The sequence below is a fragment of the Telmatherina bonti genome (genome assembly GCF_933228915.1).
Source record: "Telmatherina bonti genome assembly, chromosome: 12".
NCBI lineage: Eukaryota > Metazoa > Chordata > Actinopteri > Atheriniformes > Telmatherinidae > Telmatherina > Telmatherina bonti.
Genome location: NC_136610.1, coordinates 31725497 through 31739810, shown reverse-complemented (window position 1 = coordinate 31739810; position 14314 = coordinate 31725497). Strand labels below are relative to the sequence as shown.

Sequence of the window (14314 nt, the reverse complement as noted above, 5' to 3'; positions counted from 1 at the left end):
CTGGGAGGATCATGAGAAAGGCTCAAACCATATGATTAATTCAGCAACTTTAACAAACTTTCCTTCCTGGCTTTTGTTGACTTGCATGCTTTACTCTTGTAAAAAATTCCCCCGAAAGAGCTGTAGGTGCTTACAACTGTTCGTCAATGCAAACAGCATCCCAATTACATTTGAGTGGCCATAACTCGTGTTATTTATGTTCCAGGACGAAATGTGTTCATTAGATTGGTTGGATTCGACAGAAGACGTGTCGTCCTTGGTTGTAAGTTTTGTCATTTAAAATTCTGACATGGAGAAGTCAAAGCACAGTGCCAAAAATGCCTTGTACAGTATTTAAACTGAGACAAATTTAAGACATACCTTGGTACTCTACTCGTACTGTAAATCCTGAATGTATCGGTTTATTCAGACAACATTGATGACATTGTTGTCTGAGGGTTTTTTGGGTGAGATCACATTTCATTTCACCTGGCTTGTTAAATAGCAGATTTTGCAGTTAGTGGCATGACTCAGTTTCTAGTATGATCCATCGTGTTTAGGTGAAGTCCTGATAGAGTTTCCAATAGAACCAACGGCTTTCAGCAGAAATGTAGGGTTAGAAATTTTTGGGTCCAGGCAGGTGTGACATCATTTATCTTTAAAGCTGCAAGTTGTGTCAATAAGGCCTTTATGCTGCTGAGACACAAGAAGCTTGACCATATCTGCAGGCAAGGAGTTAAGAGAGTGTGAGGAGGCCTCAACTTTGGTACAGAGACAGTTCTAAACTGGGAATGCTACTTTTAGGAATGAGGAACATATCATGTTAATAATTTCAGCAAAAGATGGTTTTTCTGGTTGTCAGTAAGAATGAAGGGTTTTGGTTCTGGGAAAAGCCCATTTACAGGTCCTAATGTCATCTGTGCAGGGCTTAAAGTGCATCATGAAACCACAACTATGTGGAGCCTTGCCACCTGAAAGCAGATGATCTTAGCTGCAACTGCTGGACTAAGAAAGACTTAAGGAATGACCTCCAAAGATTCCATCATAAGTCGTTTTCTTCAATCACATATCTGCAGAACACACACCGTACCTGTAATCTTTCACAAATCAGTTGACCTATTTTTCTTTTACATCCTAACACAGACTTTTAAATAGGTTAGTGTATGGCATCAATGAAAATGTGTCAACCTTGCCCAAGTAGTTAAATTTAAATTAATAGACATTGTCTACATATCCATGCATATATGTTTTTTAAAGTCTCATTTACCAGCCAACTGTGTGCACTGGAAGTTTAAATGGCATCCCCTTTTAGTGCAGCCAGAAATGTTCAAATGTTCTCGCCCTTTAGATCTCCATATCCTTTACTGAGATGAAAGCTCACTGATTTATTTTAATCAAAAGACTGCTAAATACCATGGTCAGACCCCCTGAACCAACCGATCTCCAGCACAACATCCCATCCCCACTCTCTCTTTCACACACACATTCATGCCACATCTCCCTCATCAACTCTGTGCAGACAGAAGAACCAGGTGAGCCTCCTCTGAAGGGAGGTGAAGGTAGCTGTGACTGTGAGGGAGACAGGGCATTGACAGGGAAAGGTTTTAGTATGTTCCTTAATTGCAGCCAGCCTCTCCTGCTGAGCATAATTAGTGTTAGCTGACATGTCACTTCCTGTGGAGATTCATTTATTAGAAATGATGATTGGCTGAAGGATGAAAGGGAGGGATGACACCCCCTGCCTGCCCTGTTAGTGGGAGGGAGACCCAGCCGGGAGGGCAGTAAAGAGAGGATCTCACCTGCTGAATGTCCCCTGCCATGTATAACGACCCAATTAACCCGACTTGTTTTCCACTTGTAATGTTGATTAACCCACACAATTTCTCCGTCAGTTTCCATGTAGTCAGGATGGGCTTCCTGCTAAACGGTTAATTCTTTAACATTAATTCTCTTTTTTTTAGCTTTTAAGTAATTTCATTTGTATTTTTTTTCAGTAGTAAAAGTTTTGTATGCACCCACCAGCTTCATACTGATATAATTCTGAAGGTGATGGTTGAGATGGTACTTTTAGAGTGTGTTTTTTTTTTATATATGTTTATGTGTGTATGTGACTTGTGTGACTTGGGTTTGTAGTTTGGGGTTTATTGTGAAAGGACATTGTTTAATTTTTTTATACATATAAAAAAGTGCCTTAGTAAAAAGCTTGATTGATAAACACGATGCTGTTACTCATTAGTTTTTCACTGTGTATTTCAATGAGGTATTGATCTGTTTAAAGATGTGGAGAATTCTGATGCAGGTAAATCACATGACACCTAAACATTAATGCCGGGTCACCCTTAGAAAATACCTTAGCAGTTTACACTCCTGACTGAACTCGTAGTTCCTATTTTTTGAGGTCTAAATTCACTCTTTAGAGTTTTTGTTCTCAAAGTGAAATATAAATATATGCACTTAAATGTTTTCACCTTTAGCTGCATTTGTCAGTATTCTGTAAAATAATCGTGATCATATTTCAGATGAAAAAGATTCCTGAAAACTCACTGTTTTATGCCATATTGCATTAAATAGTAGCATTCATTTAATGATGAAAAAAAGATTACTTGACATTTCATAACCATATTTAAACCTTTGGACAGAGGTGAAATTTGCAATCTCAAAAATGGCTTTAAGACTAAAACTTTCAGGAGAACAAACAGCTTTGAGTGGCTGACATGGTTGCATTTTCTTCAGATATGAATAATTATTGCAATTAAAGCTGTTTCTGACACTCAAAATCTGTTCCCACAAATCTGAAAGATGTCAGATTAATTTGAATGATTGACACGATTAGAAAAAGAGATGTTCTAAAATGTTCAGATCCATTGGTTCTTTCTGGAAACTGGACCAACAGTACCAATGGTGCCATATTCCTAAAGAGGGTGATGATTTGGAGCTGAGAATATTTTATTTTAAAGTACTCAGTGAAACACGCTGTCCAGAAAAATGACCAAATTTCATATTTATTTTAAACTATATATAAGTATACACTTAATCCTTAGTTGTTGGTTTTTTGTTTTTTGTTTTTTTTTTAATTGCTTTGCCTTTTTCTTTTAGATTCTCCAAATGAAAAACAATTTTTTTGGGTGTGAATATGCGTTATTTTAATTTATTTGGCACAAATCACAATACAGTGAAAACAAACCAAAAAACAAAAAATTAAACACAAAAAATGGGGACAAAAATAATAAATGGACAATTGACATTTTGCTCCATAAATCAGAAAAACAACAAACTATGACTAACAGCTTTGGAGTAGTACAATTATGAACTGTGTGGTTCAGATCAGTTGACATAAAATGATCTAAACAAGTTAACTTTTTGAATTAAGTATACTAAAGTGGGCAAGATAAGTTAGTTTGGTATTCACCATCTTACCAGGAGTAACAACACAGTGCATGAATGGATTTCAAAAAGTTCAGTCTAAGAATGATTTAATTCTACACATCTTTATTTATTACTCAGTAAAGTCACACCTGATTATGGATAAACCACTCAATAGGGAGATGTTTTATGCTTTGGGTCTCAGAATGATGCTCTTTAAAAATCATTGAACCATGTAAATCACTGGATGAGCTTCTCACACAAGAAATTATGAACTGAGTTAGGAAGATGCAAAACTATCTTTATAAAAATTGAACAAAAAAAATTGTAATCTATTAAGTCAAACTGACAGTTCATAGAGCTGCAGTTTAGCAAGTATCTGCATCTGCTTATGCTGACATTCCTGATGTCATTTGGAAAAATTTAAAAACACATTAGATTATGTACTCTGCAGGAGCTTCAAACCACTTGTCTGTATGTTAGCTGCCTTAGGACTTCATGCTGAATTGGATAAAATGTCTGCAGATTTAATGGCTCATTTGTCAGAGTAAATACAAGATATATATATATATATATATAGATATAGATATAGATATAGATAGGTAGATAGATAGATAGATAGATAGATAGATAGGTAGATAGATAGATAGATAGATAGATAGATAGATAGATAGATAGATAGATAGATAGATAGATAGATAGATAGATAGATAGATAGATAGATAGATAGATAGATAGATAGATAGATAGATAGATAGATAGATAGATAGATAGATAGATAGATAGATAGATAGAGTGATCTATGTTCCCTATAAAGATGGGGTGTTTATTAATTGTTTATCTGGGGTGTGAGTCTTTATTGTCCTATAAGGAGCATCATTTCATTGCCTTGTTGGTTTAGCTGTGAAAGTTAAATCTTCAGTCCATTAGTGGCCGTGTAACTTTTGCCTCCAGTGTTTATGGTCAGGTCACAACCCCAGGGACTAATGGTGGGTTATATAGTTAAGTGTTTCTCTGACTGAGCAAGTTGCTTCTGGCAGTAAAAGGTCAACCTAAATGATTAATAAGACGAAAATGTCAAAAGGGAGGGGAGAGGGAGAGAAAAGAGGTGGAGGGCAAATATGAGGTGACTACATGTTCTAATTTTCTACTGCTGCTTTAACTTTTTAATGATGTATTAAGAACTCAAATGTAATGATGAGGGTTATATTTAATGTTCATTTGATTAAAAAAGAAAAGAGGCATTGTTTACATTTATCCTTTATTATCATTAGAGATGGATTGATTAGCACCAGTTAAAAAATCAGTTGTAGATCAACTGAGGCGCAGTTTCCACATGTTTATCTCTTTACTGTGAGCTCTCGACCTTTCCTGCTTTCAGATCAATGAAAAGAGAATTTCTCATGAGGCTCCCACAGAGGTGAGTCCACTGGACACCTCATTTGAGCTCAGAAGAAAGCTTTTATTTTACCTCTAATTGGAGCCCCTGGCAATTCGAATGTTACCCTTACAGAAACCCAATATTTAATGACCCAAAGTCAGCAGGAATCAATCCCATTAAGTCTTTTCTGTACCTGTGAGTATGAATATTCATGTCTGATCCAAATATTATTGAATTGCAGGAAATAGCAGAAAACAAGAGGATAAGCTTTGTTTTGACAGCATCTTTATTGAAAACACATCATTCAGATGCATATCAGAAACTCCACATCACTTTTTAAAGCATTATTAGCGTAAATTCAAACAATGATTGTACAGGTACAAAATACTGGGTGATTATAATTCTTAAACTGTGACTTTGAAATAAGATCATCTGATTTGAACATGAAGTAAAGGGCAGACTTAATAGCAAACACAAGAATCTGCTGTTCTTTATAATGATTCACTATGGCTCCCTCAGTCTATGCAGTAAACCATGTCATCCTCTACGGAAGCATTTACAGTCACTAATATTAACTTTACAGTAATTATAATCTAACCTGCTTCACCAAGACAAAGATATCTGCAATGTTTATAATTATTACAGACGATGCTCTATTCACAATCCACATTCACACTGATTCCATTTCTTACCTCTGAATAATATCACAAACACACAGAACAACACACTGGTGGTTTACATGAACTCAGCAGTCCAGTCTACAGAGGCTCATTGATGATTTTCGTCTGAGGGAGGATTGTTATTATTTCTCCTCTTTGCTCTGATGCTCCCACGGCACAGGATCATTTTCTTCTGTCTGCGAGCCGGTCTCCCTCTCGTTCCAGAACTGCTCCACATCAGGCAACACAATCCCATCTTTGAGGCTCAACCTGTCCACTTCTCTCCCTCCTTTTTCTGCACTCTGCTCCGGCTGGGGCTGAGCTGCTCTGCTAGGTTCCTGGCTGGGGCTGAACTGAAGACTCCTTTCCCCCCTCAGCTGCCCTGAGGTCTCTGGTCTGGGACATGGGGACTGCAGAGAGGTCGGGTTGTGGGGCCCAGGCTTTGGTTTGGGAGGAGGTTGTTTGTGCAGGGTTAGGCGCCTCCACAGCCCCCTGTAGCCCTCTCTGAACTCCTCAGACAGAAAGAGGACAATGAGAGGGTTCACCAAGGAAAGGGAGAAGATGAGCAGCTGAGCAGAGAGGGTCAGAAAAAGGGGAGGAGAAGAAATAAGATGCTGAGCTCCTTCAATGTCTTTCTCTGCTATTTGACGCTCCCAGAGCCACACCACCCACTGAGGAAGCCAGAGGATAGCCATGGCCACAGTGAGGCTAAAAAGCATCAGAGTGAGACGTCTAGATCTGATCTGTGTACGCAGATTCTGAGACTTACTGGAGCGGCGTTGGCACTGGCCGTAAGCCTTCCAAAAATACATAAGGGCAAAGCTGAGAGGTGCACAGTAGACCCCCAGGGGATACGCTTTGACATACACAGACATGAAATCCCGAGCTTCAGGTGAAACCTTAAGCACACATACCAGCCCGCGGATCTCTCTCTGGAGCTTTGCAAAGAGCCAGAGAGGGATGGTGACTGAGCAAGCGGACAGCCAGATGAAGAAGAGCACCACCAGAATGGAGCCTAAGCGGATGCTCACCTGCTTGGTGGGGTTGGACACATAACGGTAACAGGCTTTGGCCATGAACGCTACTGTGAGGCTCTTTGCTACCATGCAGGACTGAAGGAACCAGTCGGCCGTCTTGCAAACCACCCAGCCCAGATTCCAACTTGCCTTGGAGTAGGATGCAGCCCTGAAAGGCACTGTAAACATCAGTACCAGCCCGTCAGCAAACATCAAGTTGAAGATGAGGGAGTTGATCAGGGAGAGTTTACCCCTGTGTGCATTTGAAAACAGGATGATCATCGCAGTGAGATTACAAGCCACACCCAACACGCAGATGACTCCCAGAATCGCTGGCACCAGGACCTGGAGCTCACCTGGGTCCCGCTGCTGGAAAGAGCCAAGTTCATTGACTGACCACTTGTCTACGGAGTTGTTCACTGCAGTCATGTTGTTCCCACTCAGCTTATCCATCCTTCCCAGAGAAATGGTGAAATGAGAAAATGTAAATAAAAGGCAAAAACAATCAAGATGAAACTTGCAGCTTCCGGATAGAAGAAAAACTCCTCGGACAGAACTGAAAGCAAGTCTTGAAAAAAATCAAAAGATATTCAAATGACTGAATCATAGAAGTTATTGATTGACAATCAGAGATCACAGTGGAGCTCCTGCCTGTCCTCGGTTTTACCCTGAGATGGAACGATGTCGCCTCCGCACTGAGTTATAAAGATGCCATTTGATTGACAGCTGCTGTCCCCACCTGGCAAAATGTACGCAGACTACACCCACATGGGGCCAATTAGGAGCGCCTCTGCATAATGTGCACACGGGTGAATGTACTGGATTTTTAATTTGAGTGATTATGAATTAATGGCCATTACATTAAGGCTTTATTTGACATCATAACAGCGGATGTTTTAAAAGACAGTTAAGAGGAAATGATGCCAAACTGTTAAAAAAAATCCCATCGGTCTTTGCTAGAGAAAAGAAAATTAGATGTGGGATTGTTTGGATAGATTTAACATCATACAATGTGGCACATAATCAATCAGAGCAACCGTTGCCTTTACTGGTCTTGTTTGCCCACACGAGGGAGCCCTTACACCACCGCTTGAAATGAATCAGCACTTAATACAAAGTAGATTTTGTATTTGATTCAGCACAAGATGACAGTGAAGATCCACTAGCACAGAATCTGAGCTTGCACATCTTTATTCTTTTTTATTCAAAGAGAGTCCAGTAAGCATAAAGACTGCATGGTATTTCATTGCATTTCAATACATTCTGAGCTATAAAAGTTGTTTCAATTAGAAGGGTCACAAAGAAGGTTGTTTAAAAGGTATTACTGTTAAAGGAAATCACACTTAATTATTCCCTGATTTCACAGAGTACAGTTAGACCTTTTACTGCTTTGCTTCACGGAAGTCAGCTCTTGGACCAAGTGTGGGACAAGTGAGTATCTCCAAACCACTCTGAGCCAATCCCAGCATGTTTAACCCATCTTTAGCAAGTGGAGAAACATGCAGAAGCATTGCATCAAAATGAAATAAAACTTTTCCGACGTGGCTTCTACTGAAAGAAGCCGCTGATTGCATGGTGCTTCAAATGATCTGACAAAGTTCAAATAACTATATGCAGGCAGTCACTTTCATCAGAGTCAGATCCAACATGCAAAAGGAGCTATTCTAAAACTTTATTCTGAGATGATCTCAAGTCAAATTGTTTGAAATGATACATTTACGGATCTATCGTGTGCAGATCATTTTCAGCACCATCAATATAAGGTAAAAATATGACAAGGAGTTCCAAATTCTTTTCCAACAATATTCTCATGAAAAAAAAAGTAGCTTTGTCATGTCTCTTGCAAACTGTCGACATCAGACTTTGTACAAATCACAGCGTACTCTCCTGAGCTTACAAGCATGTAACCAGGTGCTATAATTTAACCTTGTCTACTTTTGCTTCAAGCACTTTTCTTCTGCTTAGAAGCTTTTTTTTTGTTCATAGAGAAAGAAAGAGGGGGAAAAAAACAAAAGAACAAAAAAATGTCTAAGTTAAAATTTTCATTTGAAACATTCACACATTCCCCTCCCCCCCTCCCGCTCCCCACTACATCGATCCCCCACATACCAAAAGAAGGCACCACAGCTTCTAAACGGACGCATTAACCAAGAGAAAGACTCAACAAAACAACAGTGTTGAATAAAACAGTTGACAAAGCCTGGAAGGGGCTTCGTTCACATTACAGACTACAGCAGTCTCGACAAGGAGACACAAAACTGGTACTAGTAAGACTGACCATTCTGTGTCAGTTTCTGGGGTCAGACATTAAAAGTCTGTTCTTGTTCTTCTGCAGCGGGCTGCACCGTCCAAGACTTGACCTCAAACAGAGGCCGCGGGGTTCAGCACATGCGTTGTAGCAGGAGCAGGTTGAGGGACAGGGGGCACTGTTGCTACATGACAATAAGCAACCATCATGTCGCCTTGGTTTCTGTCTGTGTGCTCTATTTTAAAAAAATTTTTTTTGTATTCAGTATTCCCAAATCCGCCCTTTTCGTCAGGGTCCAGAGGGCTGCTACATCACATTATTCATGCAGCAATCCGCTTGTTGCATAAACGCACGGAATTCAATACTTCAGGTGTCCGCATGGCTAAATAAATTAAATTAGGAGTCAAACTGTGGAACTGAACCTTTTCCTTGTGATGTATCCATTTCATGTTTCCCAAAAATTCATACCGTCCACGTTCCCGCTTCAGTCACTGGATAGGCAACTCTGTACGTCTATGACAGAGTGGGGAAATGAAAGACAGCAGTCCAACTCTTGTGTGAAGGACTGGGTGAGGGGTGGGGGGGGGGGGGGGGGTGGGGGGGGGGGTCAGCAGGGCCGTTTTAGTTCACCTTGTCCTGGAAGATGTAGAGGTTGTTTGTGGCCGCTACAGCGATGATGTTCTCATGTGGGTGCCACGTCGTGTGAAGGATCTTCTTGCTGAAGTCAAGACTGTCTACACTGATCTCATCTTTCCGACGTTTCCCGCCTACGCACACCTATGGGACAAACACAAGGGTGGTGGTTATTAAATCACACAGCGACTGACTTGAGTTGTGTTAAAGCTGCCTTCGCTCAGTTTCTTTTTACTTAAACAGAAGAAATGCCGACACAAAACCAGCTTGCTTTATTAAATCAGGAGGAACCAGCAGGCCATTAGGTAAAATGTTTTGCTTCACTATGTTCTCCTGCTTCTCCCACATTTTGTCTGTCTGCAGTTTTGGGCTGATACAGTAGTGTACAGTAAGCTACTTAGTGCTATTTATTGGAAACTTTTTGTGGCTGCAAGTTTCATGAGAAAAATAAATAAAAACAAAGCACTGAAAGAAAATATTCTCAATAAAATGGGCAGATTGTGTGATAATGTGAAGTGTTTAGCTTTGCAAGACACATCACACACCGTGTCAGTAACCTGTCTGAAGTTCCTTTATTGAAAAGAATGATGCAATAAAAAAAAAGAGGAGAAACATAACAGACTGATTTATCTGGTTCTTCATCAGACAAAAAAACATGATTGCATCATTTTAATTAAGCATTTCCTTGTAATGATTTTTCTTCAACAAAGTCACCAAGGAGAATTCATCTGAAAGCAAAGAGATTTGCAGGTTTTTTTTTATTTGTTTTTATGTGCAGGATGACTTCAGAGTCAGAACAGTGAACTGATGCACAGAAAAGAGGCCAACATCAACAAGTATTTCAGCAGGTGGTGGTATTGTGATGAGTTTCATTGTGTTTCTTCTTAAACAGGAATGCAACAATTATCTGCACAACACAGGTTGAATAAAGTGAGACATATGAAGGAATCAGATTGGATCATGTGAAATTATATTAGAATATTTTTCAACACTTTATAGTAAAGCCAACTTACAATAATTTTAGTTTCTTATTAAAATGTATTATTGTATCAGTTGTGGTCGTTTCTGTAAATATATTCAAAAGGTTATTTGAGTTGGTCAAACTAGCTGTGAGGTTATAGCATTTGAAAACTAAATCTGGTTGACTTGAACTCATGTAGGATAACGTGGGCTGTGGACAAGTGACGTACCTTGCGAGGCTTCAGAATAGCTCTGGGTTTGCTGTTCTCTCTGGACGCTTCCAGCGTCACATCACGTTTGGTATTCCGATCAAACATTCGGAAGAAGTTGTTGTATGAACCGGTCATTATGACGCTGAGGATTAGACAAACAGAGAGGGGGTTTGGGGGTTCAGTAAGTGTATGTGAGTGTAGGCCGAGCCACTCGTTTTATGGCAGGATGTATTAAGAAGAAATCTCACCTGTCTGATCCGTTCCAAACACACTCAAATTTGTCAAAGATGCAGTCGTTCTCATACAGAGAACAAAGTTTGCCCCGTAAATAGTCGTGAACCTGAAAAACAGACCATAAACATGAGTAATAGTTGTGTTCGGCCATTAGGTAGCGTCTAAAGTTTATTGCACTGGTTATGAGTGGACAACCCTAAGCTGTGCTGCCATATGCTCCACTTTCAGTAATCCTTTAGACCTGGTGACCTATGCTAAGTTGTTAGGTAGCAGGTGGAGATAGTTCTCAGAAAAGAATCCCCTGAGCCCAGCTGATGGCCTTATCAATCACGACCTGCCCTACAATGGCATCTCCTGATCAGAGAGAGTGGATCTGACCCTTATGACCACCCAGTGGGAGGTTTTACCCTTCAGGCTGTGTCTTCACCAACTGTCCTCTGATGGACACTTGGCTCAATAAGCACTCCTAAGATAATTGCCAAAGATGATAAGGTTACAGAGTGGCAGGGTGACTGAGAAACAGGATTACGCTGAGTGATTATCTTCAAATCAATAAGTTTTGATTTGATCTGAGGCCAGCTGTAATTTACTATCTTTACCAGCTGGGAATTTCCTCTGGAGCATTTAGGAAGGAAAGCACGACAGAAACATGCCTGGTAGGTCTCCAGTGGTTTGTTCTCCATTTGGAGGTCCCACACTTTGACAGTGAGGTAGTCCCTTGTCATCAGGTAACGTCCATTGTGGCTGAACTTCACGTCAGAAATGGATGAGATGATTTCAGAGAAGAAGGAGCGAGTGGATGGATCCTCGGGCTCCTCAAAGTCTGCAAGAGCAGGGCAACAAAACAGAAGAGAAATTTACTCTTTCACACTGCAGGAGGTGGTGAAACAGCTGGTTCTCCTCCCTAAGGCAATCGATCCTTTACATGGAAAAAGAAAAAAATAACATTAGATTTAGGTTGTGTGTGTGTGTGTGTGTGTAGCAGACAGCGATAGCCACAGCAAGGCCTGAATGTTGCTGCAGCAGCTACATCCCGTTGCAGAATTATTTAGGGAGATAATGGCGGGTCAGCATGGTGGGTAAATATTGGTTATGATTCATATTGATTTTGGCAGCTGCTGATCTGTGTGCAGGCCAGCATGCTGGGGATGAAAGCCAGGCATTCCATCGTTAGCTGTCAAGGTATTGTCCCCCCCCCCCCCCCCCCCCCCCGCCCCCTCTTTGCCTCCCACTCTTCTTCCCCTCCTTCCTTTCCATTTCTCCAAAAATCCCCCCTTTCTACTCTATCCTCCTCCTCAGCTCAATCTCTCTGTGATGTGTCAATGGGGAGTCCAACTAGGGATGCAGAGTGAGAGATGAAAATATGGGGAGGGCTGAGGAAGGGATAAGAAAAACAAATCAATGTCAAAGTGCTGGGTCCATATGAGCCCCAATGGATTTGTGTGTGTGTCTGTGTGTGTGTGTGTGTGCCAGAGAAAGAGTGCTTGTGAATAAGCAGGAGTGAGGCATGTGCATGTATATATGCATGTGTGTGCGTCCCTGCCCTCCCACACCAGGGGTGTATAATAGGGTCTCTGGGGAGTCAACAAGGGGGGTTTGTTTGGTCCCCCTTGCTCTGTCCTGGAGCTCAATGCTTTGGAAATCCCTGTTAAACCCTCCATCCATCCCTCACCCATCAATCTATCCTGTAACACTGATTGATATCAGCAGCCTTCAAGATTTATAGGTGTGGAAGGATACAGAATATTTCTGAGTTTGTTTATGAGGTTTATATGTGTGTGTGTGTGTGTGTCTGCTCTAGGGAAAGCATTATACGATGCTTCAAGCCAAATACGTTCATGCAGTGAAGCAATAGATATTAATAAACCTGTCCCGAAGCGATCCATAGCAACCGCCTTGCTATCTAAAATATATGTGTGCAAGCTGTAAGCTTCTGTTCAGGTATGGGACATTCAAGTCGATATCAAAGAATCAGAAGCCAAACGCGGGTAGCTTCAAGATTCAACCATCAAAATTTAAACACTTTATCTTAGTTTACAATTAAATGTTAATGTGAACTTCAACAGGCTGTGTTAATTCACGGTCCAGTAACCCCTAACCCACATCAATATGTCTGAGGAAATGAGTGACATTATTGGACAATGAGGTGTGTCCATGAGGGACTAATGCAACTGCTCTTACCACATTGATTTTCCAGCGAAAATGCCAATGTATTCATTATTCACCCGACAACGGTGTTTGCACGTGATGTTAGGACTTAGAGAAGGCTGCTCATTGTTTGAGATACACCACGAGATTTATTGATGGGTTATCAGTCGTGGCATATTGAACAAAGGAAGCTGTCATGTCACAGCGACACAAAAATGTGGCACACGCAGAATAAGTTTCTTAAATTTCTGTTTGTCTAGTTCGACAATTTAGACTTTTAATTCAATCTAATATTTTAAAGTTAATTATACCTTAATATATTAATGTAAAAGTCCTCTTATTTAGACACAGAAACTAAACATAACTGCTTTATAACTGATTAATTAAACTTAATGAATTTACACAGAACTCGATCTCTAAACACCTGTACTGGATGTTTTTCCTTCTTTTTTTTTAAGAGAGATTTTTCTCTCATGCCTGTCCATGGGGGATTTAATCAGAGAGAAAATTCAAAGCATGAGGGTTTTCCTTAGCTAGGTTGTTTTTTATGAACTGGTTCAATGTGGACTAATGTGGATCTGTTTTAAATGGATTCCAATTTTTTGGCTTGAATTGACTACATCAATGTTGTGAATCGGTGTTATTTAAATAAAGCTGAAATGAAACGAATTGAATTAAATTCTTCATTACTTTTTTTGCTGGCACAATAGACACTCAGAGGAAGGAATGTTTATACAAATAAAAATGTAAACAAGCAGTATATATATTATAGCAAATGAATAAAGACACAAAATGTAATTATCCCAAAGGTTTTTAAAGATGTTTACAGTCTTACTGCAGTTATCTTTTTATGACCTAAATATTTATTCATGAAACAGAAGCAAACATATAAAGCAAAACATGAAAATAAATGTATACATTGCCTGACATCAGCCCCTGCTAAATCATTTTTTCCCATAATGCACTCTGCTTGTACTCACATTTGCAATGCCTGTCGCAGAGTGCAGCCTGTCTCATGTCACAGAGCCGTATTGAGCCTTTGCTGCTGCTGTAGGCAAAGGTGTGACACTGCTGGGGATGAAACTCTGCTGAGGTGATTACTTCCGTCAACTCCTCCATGTTGGCTGGTTTGATGTCCACAATGTCTGAGGGACCCGCTTAGGAATATCTCCTTTCAAAGCACTACAACGGACATCAGTGCATACCTAACACTTTAAAAAGCAACAATATTACCACTGTACATTTAAACTGGAGTAAAAAAATAACTTGTTTATTTCACGTGATAATGTTATCTAAAGTATTAGCAAAGACAAAAATGTTCTTGAACATCTATTTGAGTGATTAGAAGTCACTAGTCCTCCAAATCCTTTCAGTTTAATATCATTATTTTGCTTTACGTGGAACCTCACTGCTTTATTTTTCTATGTGATTGAATGTCTTTGCACCACAGATGTCACCAGTCAACGGGAACCATCACGTGT

The 14314-nt window shown here is 40.0% G+C and overlaps 2 protein-coding genes across 3 annotated transcripts in view; both read right to left on the bottom strand.

Annotated features, from left to right (window-relative positions):
- Positions 1-5525: 5525 nt before the first annotated feature.
- gpr151 (G protein-coupled receptor 151) lies at positions 5526-6851 on the bottom strand (the record flags this gene model as incomplete). The annotated part of the gene is made up of 1 exon (XM_079250586.1): positions 5526-6851. One exon carries the CDS (start codon positions 6849-6851, stop codon positions 5526-5528), a length of 1326 nt encoding a protein of 441 aa, XP_079106712.1.
- A 2416-nt stretch (positions 6852-9267) lies between these two features.
- Positions 9268-14314, bottom strand: part of ppp2r2ba (protein phosphatase 2, regulatory subunit B, beta a) — a gene marked incomplete at both ends in the record, with an annotated part of 47850 nt that continues 42803 nt past the window's right edge. For both annotated transcript variants that reach the window (XM_079249712.1, XM_079249713.1), the window contains 5 exons: positions 9268-9423; positions 10470-10593; positions 10700-10791; positions 11339-11508; positions 13814-13978. In XM_079249712.1, the coding sequence (XP_079105838.1) occupies positions 9268-9423; positions 10470-10593; positions 10700-10791; positions 11339-11508; positions 13814-13978 (707 nt within the window). The remainder of the gene's footprint in view (positions 9424-10469; positions 10594-10699; positions 10792-11338; positions 11509-13813; positions 13979-14314) is intronic.